Below are 15,281 nucleotides of genomic sequence, written 5' to 3' on the forward strand. Positions count from 1 at the left end.
AAATAGCTTTTCGCTCCCTGTATTTTACCCCTGCCACCTTCAGAATTTAAAAGATAGTATTCCAGTCAACATTGTCGACAGCTTTCTCTAAGTCTACAAATGCTAGAAATGTAGGTTTGCCTTTCCTTAATCTAGCTTCTAAGATAAGTCGTAGGGTTAGTTTTGTCAGGACTGTCTCTCCCAAGGCTGTCAGCAGTTCTAATGAAATGCTGTCTACTCCCGCGGCCTTGTTTCAACTTAGGTCTTTCAGTACTCTGTCAAACTCTTCACGCAGTATCATATCTCCCATTTCATCTTCATCTACATCCTCTTCCATTTCCATAATATTGTCCTCAAGTACATCGCCCTTGTATAGACCCTCTATATACTCCTTCCACTTTTCTGCTTTCCCTTCTTTGCTTAGAACTGCTTTTCCATCTGAGCTCTTGATATTCATACAAGTGGTTCTCTTTTCTCCAAAGGTCTCTTTAATTTTCCTGTAGGCAGTATCTGTCTTACCCCTCGTGAGATAAACCTCTACACCCTTACATTTGTCATCTAGCCATCCCTGCTTAGTCACTTTGCACTTCCTGTCAATCTCATTTTTGAGACGTTTGTATTCGTTTTTGCCTGCTTCATTTACTGCATTTTTATATTTTCTCCTTTCATCAATTAAATTCAATATTTCTTCTGTTACCCAAGGATTTCTACTAGCCCTCTTCTTTTTACCTACTTGACCCTCTGCTGCCTTCACTATTTCATCCCTCAAAGCTACCCATTCTTCTTCCATTTCTCTCCCCCATTCTTGTCAATTGTTCCCTTGTGCTCTCGCTGAAACTCTGTACAACCTCTGGTTTAGTTAGTTTATCCAGGTCCCATCTCCTTAAATTACCACCTTTTTGTAGTTTCTTCAGTTTTAATCTACAGTTCATAACCAACAGATTGTGGTCAGAGTCCACATCTGCCCCTGGAAATGTCTTGCAATTTAAAACCTGCCTAAATCTCTGTCTTACCATTATATAATCTATCTGAAACCTGTCAGTATCTCCAGGCTTCTTCCATGTATACAACCTTCTTTTATGATTCTTGAACCAAGTGTTAGTTATGATTAAGTTGTGCTCTGTGCAAAATTCTACCAGGCGGCTTACTCTTTCATTTCTTACCCCCAATCCATATTCACCTACTATGTTTCCTTCTCTCCCTTTTCCTACTGACGAATTCCAGTCACCCATGACTATTAAATTTTCGTCTCCCTTCACTATCTGAATAATTTCTTATATTTCATCATACATTTCTTCAATTTCTTCGTCATTTGCAGAGATAGTTGGCATGTAAACTTGTACTATTGGGATAGGCATGGGCTTTGTATCTATATTGGCCACAATAATTTGTTCACTATGCTGTTTGTAGTAGCTTACCCGCATTCCTATTTTCTATTCATTATTAAACCTACTCCTGCATTACCTCTATTTGATTTTGTATTTATAACCCTGTATTCACCTGACCAGAAGTCTTGCTCCTCCTGCCACCGAACTTCACTAATTCCCACTATATCTAACTTTAAACTATCCATTTCTCTTTTTAAATTTTCTAACCCACCTGCCCAATTAAGGGATCTGACATTCCACGCTCCGATCCGTAGAATCCAGTTTTCTTTCTCCTGACAACAACATCCTCTTGAGTAGTCCCTGCCCAGAGATCCAAAGCGGGACTATTTTACCTCCGGAATATTTTACCCAAGAGGACGCCATCATCACCATACAGTAAAGCTGCATGCCCTCGGGAAAAATTGCGGTTGTAGTTTCCCCTTGCTTTCAGCCGTTCGCAGTACCAGCACAGCAAGGCCATTTTGGTTAGTGTTACAAGGCCAGCTCAGTCAATCATCCAGACTGTTGTCCCTGCAACTACTGAAAAGGATGCTGCCCCTCTTCAGGAACCACATGTTTATCTGGCCTCTTACGGTACGGCTATCTGTATCGCTGAGGCACACAAGCCTCCCCACCAATGGCAAAGTCCATTGTTCATGGGGGGGATGACCACCATGTGCAACTAAAAACCTTATTGCAGCAGTTCAACATTTCCTATAAGGCAGTGTATGATATTCTTCATGACATGTTGAAATTTTGTAATGTTAGTGCTCGCTGGGTGCCTAAAAACCTGGCAGACAACCACAAGGGCCAGCAAAAGATGGAATGGTATGACTTTCAGAAAGGAATCATCTCTGGTGATCATCTGTGGGTATACCAGTACATGTCCAAACCCAAGCATGCCTTTATGAAGTGGAAACATGCCGGTTCCCCAGTATGAAAAAAATTCAAAGTAACTCAATCTGCTAGGATAGTGCTTGTGACAATGTTGTAGGAAATGCATGTTGTTATTGTTGGACTTTGCTAAAAACAGATCCACTGTGAATGCTGCAGCGTATATTAAAACTTTGGTGAAGCTGCGTTGTGTACTTTGAGACAAACATCACAACATTAATGCTGATGGGGTCAAACTTCTTCATGACAATACTTGCCCACTGTTGCTGCTCCTGTTTGTGAGAAAATCATCAAATTTGGGTGGGAGGTGCTCCAACGTCCACTATATAGTCTGGACCTTGTACTGTCGGACTTTGATCCATGCAGTCCCATGAAGAGATTCCTGGCCATTCAACATTTTATGACAGATATGGAAGTGAAATAAGCAGTCCACAGATGTCTATATTCCAACCAAACAGACTGCTATGAAAAATGTGTTGAGAATGCTGGTGACTATGCAGGTAAGTAGATAAAAGATGTAAGATCATTTGTGTTTTTTTTTTTTTTTTTTTTTTTTTTTTTTTTTTTTTTTTTTTTTACCTGTTGAACAACAAGGATAATGGAATGTAGTCTAATTAAGTCGGGTGATGCTGAGGGAATTAGATTAGGAAATGAGGCACTTAAAGTAGTAAAGGAGTTTTGCTATTTGGGGAGCAAAATAACTGATGATGGTCAAAGTAGAGAGGATATAAAATGTAGGCTGGCAATGGCAAGGAAGCGTTTCTGAAGAAGAGAAATTTGTTAACATCCAGTATTGATTTAAGTGTCAGGAAGTCATTTCTGAAAGTATTCGTATGGAGTGTAGCCATGTATGGAAGTGAAACATGGACGATAAATAGTTTGGACAAGAAGAGAATAGAAGCTTTCGAAATGTGGTGCTACAGAAGAATGCTGAAGATTAGATGGGTAGATCACATAACTAATGAGGAAGTATTGAATAGGATTGGGGAGAAGAGAAGTTTGTGGCACAACTTGACCAGAAGAAGGGATCGGTTGGTAGGACATGTTCTGAGGCATCACCAATTTAGTATTGGAGGGCAGCGTGGAGGGTAAAAATCGTAGAGGGAGACCAAGAGATGAATACACTAAGCAGATTCAGAAGGATGTAGGTTGCAGTAGGTACTGGGAGATGAAAAAGTTTGCACAGGATAGAGTAGCATGGAGAGCTGCATCAAACCAGTCTCAGGACTGAAGACCACAACAACAACAACCTGTTGAACTTTTTGGTAATAAAATTATTGTGTATTACTTTCCAATCTTCTCTTGTACTTTTTGTAGAGCAATGGCAAATCAAACGTGGGGTGAAAGGTATATAGAAACAATGAAGATGCTGACTTCTGTAAATTTTTTACATTGTTTAAATTAATGTTTGAAGTGACATTTCCAAAATTATCCATTTCTGTAACTTCAGATAAGGAAAATACATTTACTTCTACATACATAGTTCACAAGCCACTATAAGGTGTGTGGCAGAGGGTACCCTGTACCACTACTAGTCACTTCCTCTCCTGTCCCATTCACAAACAGAGCAAGGGAAAAATGACTATCTATGTGCCTCTGTATGAACCCTAATTTTTTGTAACTTATCTTCATGGTCCTTACATGAAATCTGTGTTGGCAGCAGTAGAATCACTCTGCAGTCAGCTTCAAATGCCACTTCAACAAATTTTCTCAATAGTGTTTCTCAGTAAGAACATTGCCTTCCTTACAGGGACTTCTGAAGCATCTCTGTAACACTCTCATGTTGTTTGAGCCTGTCAGTAACAAATCTAGCAGCTTGCCTTTCAATTTCTTCATTTTTTTCCTTTAATCTGATCTGGTATGGATCCCAAATACTTGAACAGTACTAAAGAATAGATCATACAAGTATCCTTTATGTGGTCTTCTCTACAGATGGACCACATTTTCCAAAAGTTCCCCCCATAAACCGAAGTCAACCATTTGCCTTCCCTACCACAATCCTCAATCATAGCAGATAGGTAATTGTGAGTATTAGACAGTTCTCACAGACTTCGATTTCTCAGTTCCTTGCAAAAGCATTGCTCTAATCCACTGTTCCTTGAGTACTACCACAGGAATAAAAAATGTACAGGTGGGTACTGCTTGTGTAAAAAAAGTCTTTCAATGACAATGAGCCTGGAAAAGGCAGGAATATGCAAAATAACATACAAATCAAAGGCAAGGATAGAATAATAGAAGGTCTTCAAGAATTAGAAAATTTTGCAAATGATTGTTTCTCTGTATTGTATTGCAGAGAATCTGCAACATAATATACTCAAAACACATGTGGCACCCATTCTTAGTTACACAGCAAGCATACTGATGACGCATCCCACAACAGAGCTTAAAGTTAGGAAGACAGTGCAACAATAAAAAAATTAGAAGTCAGCAGGTATAGATGAGGTTCCTGTCTCTTTTCTGAAGGAGTGCATAGATAACGTACAAGCCCCATTAACGAACACAATAAATGAAACTTTTAGTTCAGGTGTTTTCCCAGAATATCTAAAGCATGCACGAGTGAGCCCTTATTAAAGTAAGGTAATGCAGAAAGCACTGTGAACTATAGGCCAGTTTCACTGCTGTCTTCATTCTCAAAAATACTTGTAGCAGTCGTGAAAGAGAGACTGATAAGTTACATGAGAAAATACAACATATTTAACTAACCACCGTTTGGAAGAAGTACAATATCAGCCATTGCAGGGTTCACAAAGTGGTACTTGACGCTCTTTATAGGGATGATTGGGTTACGTGCATTTTCTTAGACTTGTCCAAGGCTTTTGACACTGTTGATCATAAAATACTATTGAGCAAGCTATAATAGGTATAAGAGGAATGGTATATGAGTAGTTTCAGTCATACTTGGAAAACAGGGTGCAAAAGGTGTAGATTGTGCGCATGTCAGTTTTCCTACCTGACCCCAGTACATTTTTGCAGACTGCCCATGTCCTGATTGTTTTTCTGCACAGACTAATGCTGTTGCCCACATTATGATGATGTTTTCATCATGGTCATATAGCAGATGTTATGCTCATCATGAAATTCCAACACTAAGTCAAGTAATTATGGAATTAGCACACAAGTAGGTAACCAGACCCCTTTCTTTCTTTGAAGCAGAACCCTGGATGTGCAATTATCCTTCAGGTTTTCTACTCAACAAGCAATTCAGAATATCATCCCATGGGCAGAAATAGATTCTCTGTGTAACGGCTTCTAATTTTTCACCCTCATCACATTAGAACAATTAGAAGTACTGAAATTTTTCATAGCTTTCCCTATATCTTTAGCCTTGAGGGATGATATCAAAATAAAATGGATCACTTAGAGGAGCTAAAATTGCTATCCCCGATATACCTGAGCTAGGTTGATCTGAAACGAATGTCACAGGACGTGGCAGACATTTCCTACATTCCTACACCAAAGAACATAACAGACTTGCAGGTTTTTATGGGCAAGGTTACATAGTACATCTGATTTACTCCCAAACTGCAATGTTAGCCCATCACCTGAATCAACTGTGGAGAAAATAAATATCTTTCTAGTGGTATGCAAACTGTCACCAAGTATTTCTTAATCTGAATCACTGTCTTCAAAGTGCTCCTTGCCTGACCTTGTATCAGTTTCATTTACCTCTTGTGTAGACCACAGAAGTATTTGCCACAAAAGTTCCTGAATGATTTGAAATGACCCATCACATTCACTTCTAAGATGCTCACCACAGCACAAGAAAATTATTCCCAGATAGAGACAGAAGCATAGGCAATTATGTTTGGTTTCCAGAATTTCTGCAGTTTCCTGTATGGCAACCAATATCTCCTAGTCACATATCATAAGCTGCTGAAGTCTGTATTTGGCTTTAAATCAAAGTTGTCTGAATTGATATCTCAGAAGTTACAACACTGAGCTCTTTTCTCACCAAATAAACACTATTCCATTCATTATTGTATATCAGAACACCACATGAATGCCCTGTCATGGTTTCCTATTGACCCCATGGAATTACACTCCCAGAGATCTTACAACAGCCACATGTAAGGACCCACTCTTGAGATAGGTTTGATACTTCATACAAACCAGCTGGCCCATGTTGCCTGCCAACATGTGTCTTGGCTGTAGGAAGATAATAATATAGTGCAAATGGCTTGTCAGATGCAGCAAACAGCAAGCCTGTCCATGGTGGCTTATGCCTACCCAGCTGTAGGGCTGGTTTCATGCATATTTTGTGAATCCATCCCATGGTGCAATTTGGTTGATTTTAATAGATGTGTATTCTCATTTCCCGTACATCATCAAAATGCAACAGGACCATGGCAGTGAATACCACTAAGGCTCTGGCCACTGTTTGTTCTACTGAAGAAGACCCATAAGCCCGTCACCAACGATCGACTGCAGTATGCATTTCCTTGTTTCCAATGGAGGATTTTGCTCCCAGATGGATTCATGCATATCATCCTACCTCTGTTCCACCCTGCCTTTCATGGCTCGGCTACACATATTGTGTGAATGTTCACAGGTGGAAAAACTATTGACAGCAACACCTATTGCTTCTGCAGTGCCATCCTTTTTATCTTCTTACTAGGCACCACCAATCCATGATCAAAGCCTGGTGGAACTCTAGCACAGAAATCCTCATTGTGCCTTGTTACATCTGTTGCAGGCACCATCAATATAAGAAGAAGAAACAGCCATACATTTTAAGTTGATCAAACACTGTTCTCTGGCACTAATGAGTGAATGCTTCAATGAACTTCCAGAATACTGTGTTGAGCAAGAAGTATACATCTCCAGAAGTTTTTCTCTTTGCGTATTTTCCAAAGAATCAGGGATTATTATTTTCTATGATTTATATGTAAATAATTTGTGCACAGTAAAATCTATATTGTTGAAAAAACTGACTTACTAGTCATGTTGTCCATTAATGACCTGTCAAACAATATTAATAGTAAATCCAGACATTCTGAAGATGATGCAGTCACACTGTGGTGTCAATCAAATAAATCCCCAATACTTAAGCTGAAGAACACAGAACAAAACAAAACAAAAGCTGAAGGCCTTGATGAGATCTCAAACACCCAAGCATTGAGGCTGGAACTGACAGAAGCTGTTTCTAGAACTGGACTGGATGACATACCAGTCCAAGAAGTGGAAATCATCACTGCAAAGCTGGACTGGGTCAAGACGAAATCCTTTTCTGGGGCTCAGAGAAGAAAACTTCTCAAAGAACAAGTAGAAAAGGAAAGCAAAGAATTGCTTTCTAAACATAAATGGAAGGAATTACAAGGTCTCAAACCTAGGACCTCCAAAATAAGATTGTCTCAGACTGAAGGGGGCAAACAGACACCTCCTACCTTCAAAACAGAGAACAAGGGAAGTGTCTAATACTCCCACTTCTCAGTATAATTGGAAACAGAAAAACCTGAAGCTAGAAATACAGAAGCGGACATCACTACTGCAGTTTCAGTTTTCAGGATGGCAGTTAATCAACAGGTCAACATCACCTCATAACAGGTGGAGCTTGTTCAGATGGCTCTCTTTGAAAAGATTGTGGAGTGGGTGGACACACAAGAACAAGCCCCAAATTCTGGAGGGCTGTCTCAGCAAAGCTGCTCTAATCTTTGTGTACAAGGAGATAGGAATGATGGATTTGCTTAACAAGATAGTGCCCAAGTTATGTCCAAGGGAGGAGGTAAAACTGATGGTCAAGATGCCAGCTGAACTCTTCAAGACCACAAAGATATCAACACAAGTACTGAAGCTTCTTAAGCATACACCTCCAAAGACCCTGTTTGTGAAAGTGTTGGTGCGGAACCAGAAGGTCTCAATAGAGGACTGGAGGGTAATCAACCAAAATGTTCTGTCAGATGGCCAAACCCTTGAGATGGACATCAGTGAAAAATCCCTTGGGGAAATGTGAGAACTGGACCTGAAACTGTACTTTGGATTATCACAGGTTACCATCATGATAATCAGAGACCTCAGAAGGGACTATGGCAGCAAGCTGGTGGATGTAAATGTTGTAGATAAACGTGCAACACAGTAAGGAGGCAACTGCCACTATGAGTAATCTTCTGGGAAGACAAGAGGTGGGTATGACTCTAATCCAGGAATCATTTTTATGTAAAGGAGGAACTGGACATGAGTTGCTTCATACTAGAAATATAAAGAACTCCAGAACAAGGATTTCATCAACAATGGGATTTAATACATGCCAATAGCAGATTTTTGTTCCAGGAACTTAATGACCTTAAGGACGTAGCCATGAAAGGCAAGAGCACAAGGGAAATTGTTCTGGCCTCAGCTTACCTTTTTTATGAGGACAATGCTCCTCCTTCCGAGGAAGTAAGGGGACTAGTAGACAACTTTTCACAGCTGAATGAATAACTGTTGGTTGGTTGGTTGGTTTTGATGCCAATGCCAACAACCTGGTATAGGGAAGAAATAACACCTACAGCAGAGGTGAGTACTTTCTCAAATATTTACTCTACTGTTACCTGTAGATCCCAAATAGGGACAGAGAACCTACTTCCAAAAACGTAAGAAAGGAAGAAGTAACTGACATAACTTTTAGGTCCTTCATGATGGGTACTCACCACAAATGTGGCAGTGCAGCCATCCTTATCTTATCTGACCACATGATATCAAGTATGAGTTTGAAATAGGTGCTAAACATACCAAGACCTATATGAATCCTATGAAAATAGATTGGGACTCATATAGGAAAGAGCTAAACTCGTCCCTATCTGGAGTCATAACTTCAATGAGGAATCCAGTATATTTTGAGGAAATCACAGATGAAGTGACATTTACCATTACGACCTTGTACTTATAAAACTGTCCTGTCACCAAGAACTGTATTAACAGGAATGTACCTTGGTGGAACAATATAACCTGGGATTGCAAAGAAAGCAGGTAAAAAGACAGCTTAATGTTCCAAGCGGGAAAGGAACAATGGGCAAAACATGGTGAGGCTCTAGCCAAATACAACCTTGCTATTAAGCAATCGAATTTATCATTCTGGAAGATATTCTGTGAGAAGGCAGGAGGCTCAGCTACATGTGCCATATTCATAAAATCCTCACCAGAATATCAACCAATCCAGAGAAACTCTAAGGAAGGAGGGTGATGAGAACACAAGCACAGCATGTGATATACTGAATCTGCTCCTTAACTCTCACTCACTACATTGCATTCTGGTAAACAACACTTACCAAGATTCAGTCCCTGGAAGGTAATGGTTTACAGGAAACCAAAAGGGGGACTGAGAATTTGCCAGAGAATGTGTTGATTTCAAAAATATCCAGTAGGTGTTGGGAATGTTTCAACCACCTGAGTCACCAGCCCTGATGGAATCTTTCTGGCCCTACTACAACAAGCAGCAGAGGGAATAATTAGATTTCTATGCAGACCATGCAGAATCAGTTTAGCAACAAGAGTCATTACTTGGAGTTGGTGAAGGTTGTTTTCATTCCAAAGCCAAAGCAAACTGATCATACTGAGGCTATGGATATGAGACCAATCAGTCTGTCCTCCTTTCTCCTAAAGACATTATAAAAACTGGTTAATGTGCATTTTAGGAAAGGCAGGTTAACTGAGGTTTCTCTACATCTAAAACAACATGAACATCAACCACGCAAATCATATGAAACAGCACTTCATCTTGTTGGGAAGGTGAAAAAGTACTACACTTTCAGGAAATCGCTCACTGCATCTTCCTCAGCACTGAAGAGACTTTTAGCAATACAACCTGCAAAATTAATGTTTACAGCTGCAGACGAGAATGGCATTAAGACCACATATGTAGGTGGATTGAGACTGTGCTGAGTAAAAGAAAGTAAAAGTAACCTTGTTGAATGATAAAATGGTAATCAACACCACCAAATTGAGTCCACAAGAAGGAATTCCGTCCCCACTATTGTGGTACATAGTGGTGAATGAACGTTTGCAAAGGATATGTGGGAGATTTAGTCATAGTAATACTTGGAAAATTTTCTAGTACCTTTAGAAAATGGCACAAAAGATTATGCAAAACTGGTGCAGGAGACAGGATCTAAGGGTCAGTCCCAAAAAAACTGTTGTAGTACCAGTCACAAGAAAGCATATCCAGGTCAGGTACTGGAATCTGAAGCTTTCTGACAAAACTCTATCAGTAGAAGCAGCAGTAAAGTATCTAAGGATAATCCAGGATGTAAAAGTATCTTGCACCCCACACATAAAGAATATATGTTCAAAGGTGAAAGGTGCTCTATGAGCACTAGATAGATCTGTGATATAAACTGGGCTCCAAGCCACAGGAGGATGTACTGGATACACACCACTACAATAAGACCTACGATAATGTATGGGGCTACAGTGTGGTGGCATAGAGCACAAGAAAAGGTGGCTGTTAAGGAGCCTGGCGAGGTGCTAAGATTGCCCGCTTAGCTATAAAAGGCAGAATTAGCAGCACACCCATTGCTGGGACGGAGACCATGCTGCACATGCCGCCATTACACCTCTTAGTAACAATGGAGGCAGCAGCAGGGACACAAAGGATAAAAACTAGAAATAAGTGGAAAACTTTAGAAAATCCAGAATCCCATATCAGTATAGTGAATGCTGGGTAACTATAGAACAACTTCCAGCTGCTTCAATAAACCTTCCAAGGCAATAATTAGAAGTAAGAAGCAGTGGAAGAACGAACCTCAATACTGCTCAGGACACAGTCTGGTTACATGGTAGATCAAAAACAGATGAACATGTTGGGGCCAGGTTATACAGGGTCTAACTGAGGCTACAGAGAGCAGTTTCTCTACAAAAACTAGCCACAGTATTCCAGGAAGAAATATCTGCTATCAGAGTGTGCATGAAGGAGAAATCTGTGTAGTTGCTACAAGGATTGTGGCATCTGTATTCATTAAGACAGCCAAGCATCTCTGAAATCTCTGTCAGCTTCTGCAACAAGATTAAAGATCATTGCAGAATTCCACAAAACCCTCGTGAGGCTAGGGTGTCCCTGTCCACTCAGGAATCACTGGGAATGAACAATCTGATAAACTAGCCAGGTCAGGTGTGATGATTCCATTTGTGGGACTGGAACCATTTTTAACCATCACTAAAGTGATGTTAGGAACAAAGGTACATAGTTGGATTAGGAGACAGCATGCAGAATGTTGGAACTAGGATCCAAAAGCAGAAACATGGCAAGGTAATTGTGATGAAGCCATGTTTGAAGAGAAGTTCTGTAATCCTGGGTTTGAACAGAAAACAGATTAAGCTTGTAACAGGGCTGATGACCAAGCATGGAAACTTTTTTAAAAAAAACTTGCACACAATGCGTACAGAAAAAGAAGTTCCTAAGTGCAAATCACACAGTGAGGGGGATAAACTGCCCCACATTTGCTCTTCCAGTGCAAAGTGTTTGAGCCTAAAAGACAAAATATTCAAGTCAGTAGCTCCAGAAGAAACTGTGTCTAACAACGAACTAGTAAAAGATCTCCTACTGTTCTTTAAGGGTATCAGCTGGCTTTACTAGAATTACAGGGATGGAAACAACACAATAAACACAATTTCGGTGTGGGCAAAAGTGAACTAAGACCACAGTTGTTTTGTCTCCCCGAGTAAATCAATAAGTCAGTCAATCAATCAATCAAGCAACAGATTAAGATGCAGACACAGCTGTACATAAACTATGTGTGGAATACATAGCACCATGTGTCATTGTCATACAAACACAAACTATGAAACTATGTGAGAAATGCTACAATGTAGCATCTCGAATATAACAATGAAAACAATCAATTTTTGACAAAATAATTTAATTGGAAAGATAAAGAGTCTGCTAACCAAGCTGTGGCAGAACACACTTATAAAGAAGGTTATTATTAGGCAAGCTATCATAGCCAGTGGCTCCTTCTTCAGGCAGAAGGGTTGAAGGGGAAGGAATAGGCTTGAAAGAAAAGGACTGGAGAGGTATAGAACAGGGATAGATTTTGTGAAAGTCACCCAGAACTGCGGGTCAGGAGAGACTTCCTTTCCTTCTCATCCTGTGTGGTAAGTCTTCCCTGACCTGCAGTTCTGGGTGACTTTCCCAAAATCTGTCCTTTCCTAGACCTCTCCAGTCATTTTCTTTCACCCCTATTCCTTTCCCTTCAACCCTTCTGCCTGAAGAAGGATCCACTGGCTCCAAAAGCTTGCCTAATAATAACCTTCTTTTATGAGTGTGTTCTGCTGCCACTTGGCAAGTAGATTTTTTTGTCTGACCAATTAGTGTAGCATCTCTCTGCCAGTTAAAAATTGTATGCAAAAAATAATATGAGAGTACACTCTACTGGCTTTATGACTGTGAAACAAATGATTTTCTGCTTTAGGAAATTTACTACCAAAAACAGTTTCAATCTGCACAGCAGAGCCAGAATTAGATCTCTGTTGATTGCTAAGAAATAACTCCATATCTGATAATAGATGATGAAAAACAGCTTATGAAAAGTCAAAGACCAACTGTGGGCAGAGGCAGCTTTATAGTCTGGGAAATACTCCTATGATGTTCTTTAGGATTATTCACCCATGTGGATGGCATTTCCAAACAGTATGGATACAATTTCATCCTTTCATATGTTATGCAATCAAATGGATTTGCATTAAGAGAATGAATCAGCTTGCATAGCTAAAAATTTCTAACTATGACTGTTGCCACCACATTTCCTACACTCATCTCAAACAAGTGTCAGGAGAGTCTTCATGTTTGCTGCATGGTTCCTCCAGCATGCACCTTCAGGAGCTATGAAATACAATACAAGCAACATGAGTCTAGAAATCTGTGGCACCTAGCAGTCACTTCCTGCTCATCAATCTTCTGTATGTGTGGCACATAGCTCATGCTCTGTAATTAGTCAATGGTCATGATAGTGTAACTCAGCAATGCAGAGCACTTGATAACAACTATTAACAGTGGCTAATAAATATAATAAGATATTTATTTCACAATCAAATTATTATAAAAACATTCATTCTATTGTAAATTATACATGGAATACTTAATAACTCCTCCATTCACTTCTTTGCCACGTTATGAATTAACAAAAATCATACCATTATTTCAAAATTATCAAACCTGTTAAAACCATGTGAAAAGGCAATAATAGTTCCTGAATTAGCTTCCTCCTGACGCAGAGATGCTGCTAGGGTGAACTCAGTGTTGTGGCGCAGGAGATCGACTGCTCGTTGGAAAGAGGAAGGAGGTAACCGTAGGTCCCTGTAGTCACCTGAAATGGACAATACAACAGCAGGTAGTCATTATTTTATGACAGTTACTACTTTTTTCATTACTTATCTTTCAATTACACAAGGCACCATTGCAGCAAATTGTTCTTTCAGCTACCATCAGCTGGGGTAACACTGGTGAACTTTTCCATCATCTTTATGTGGTGGCTCTGATTAGTTGACAGGGTGCTTATAAACTGCAGTGTAATATTTTTTTTTAGATCTATACCTCATGTATTAGTTAGCACATCAGCCAAATGGTAGGTGTCCAAGAGGTCAATTATGAATGAACTGGAAGAACAGAACTTTAGTAACCCTGGAAGAAACAGATCTAACAGCCATCATTGAGGATGCCCAAAATAGAAGTAAATGGGCAAACATATTAATCAATTTCTGTGATGTTACAATTCTATTTCGTCAGGATGCATGGATTGGCTGTGTTGATCATTTTGTTATGTTTTATGTTTATGTATCTGTATATTTTTGTCTCCTGCCAAGTGCCTAAATGGCCAGTTTAAGTGCAATAAATAATGATGATGATGGTGATGATGATGATGATGACCTACACCTCATGTGTGATTGAATCAATGTGGTTCTATCATATTTTAGAAACTGCTTATACCACAATGATTATTCAGAAATTTAGGTGATGTTATCTTTACTTGCAGTGACTTTGTCCCACATATTCAAATTTCCTCACGGTGAGCTAAAAATGCACTGATCCCATGTTAAACCAATTAAAGGTGATCATATGTTTAACAGATCATTACTAAAGTTCAATGAATAACTTACTTCCAAAAACTGAGGTAAATAATTAAAATTTAAAGAACTAAAGTGAACAAGGAAATTACTAATTAGTTTATTTTTATTAGGTCAGTCACTGCACAAGCATAACACAACTTAATATTATCTAAACTAATTACACAAAATTATTCAGTTCAGGAAGATTTTTTGTTTAGGTTTACTTTGCACAATGTCCTCCCAGTAATACAGCTACTTAGCTTCAGATGAGTATGTTAAATATCCACATCTTTCCTTCTCTAGCTATTCTAAGACTGCCTCTTTTACCACATCATCTTCATTTTTGCTCACTTGCAAGCAGTCAAGAAGATTGTGTGTGTTTAATGAGAGAATTCAACAGTTTTTGAAACTGAACATAAGTTTTAGACCATGGTCCTTTTTATGTCCTTCATCAGTTCATTTAGTAACATGGAAAACACCTGTTAGCATGGTGTGAAAGAATTTTGTTTAAAATAGTACGAAATTTTAACATAAGTCCTGTTATATAACAAAATAAACAAAACTTCAGCCTAAAACTGTTTGCGCCAAAGTTACTGCAAAATATGGAACCACGTTACCCCTTTGCAAAATATGGTCTTTATTTCAAACTTACATAAAGAATTCACAATTTCTTGTTTTACACCTAAATCTAAACAAATGATGCCATAACAAAAACTCCTTATAAACATTAAGTTGGATTCCATAACAGATGAACAGATGAAAGTTAGAACACCACTACTCTGCCTCAACTGACAGACTTAGCACACAACAAGTGCTGCTTCTGTGGCTGCACCAGATTTTTGAACTACAGAAACAATGCAAAAGTGACATAGTCAGTTCTGCTATCTATCTTCTTTTTCTCAGCAACATAAAAACTCAAACCGTTGAAGATAGAAGTTGCTGTAAGAGCTCTCTTAATTGGTATAGCTGATGTCTGCTATTGTGTAAGTAAGACAACAGAAAAATAACAAAAGATTTAAGCTCCTA

At 39.2% G+C, this 15,281-nt stretch overlaps 1 protein-coding gene across 1 annotated transcript in view; it reads right to left on the reverse strand.

Moving 5' to 3' along the window:
• The window catches only part of LOC124788789 (protein kinase C-binding protein NELL1-like), a 466,052-nt gene that overhangs the window by 341,468 nt on the left and 109,303 nt on the right, over positions 1-15,281 (reverse strand). The window contains exon 4 of the mRNA XM_047256072.1: positions 13,366-13,516. Coding sequence (XP_047112028.1) covers positions 13,366-13,516 — 151 coding nt within the window. The remainder of the gene's footprint in view (positions 1-13,365; positions 13,517-15,281) is intronic.

This window comes from Schistocerca piceifrons, chromosome 3 (genome assembly GCF_021461385.2).
Source record: "Schistocerca piceifrons isolate TAMUIC-IGC-003096 chromosome 3, iqSchPice1.1, whole genome shotgun sequence".
Lineage (NCBI taxonomy): Eukaryota > Metazoa > Arthropoda > Insecta > Orthoptera > Acrididae > Schistocerca > Schistocerca piceifrons.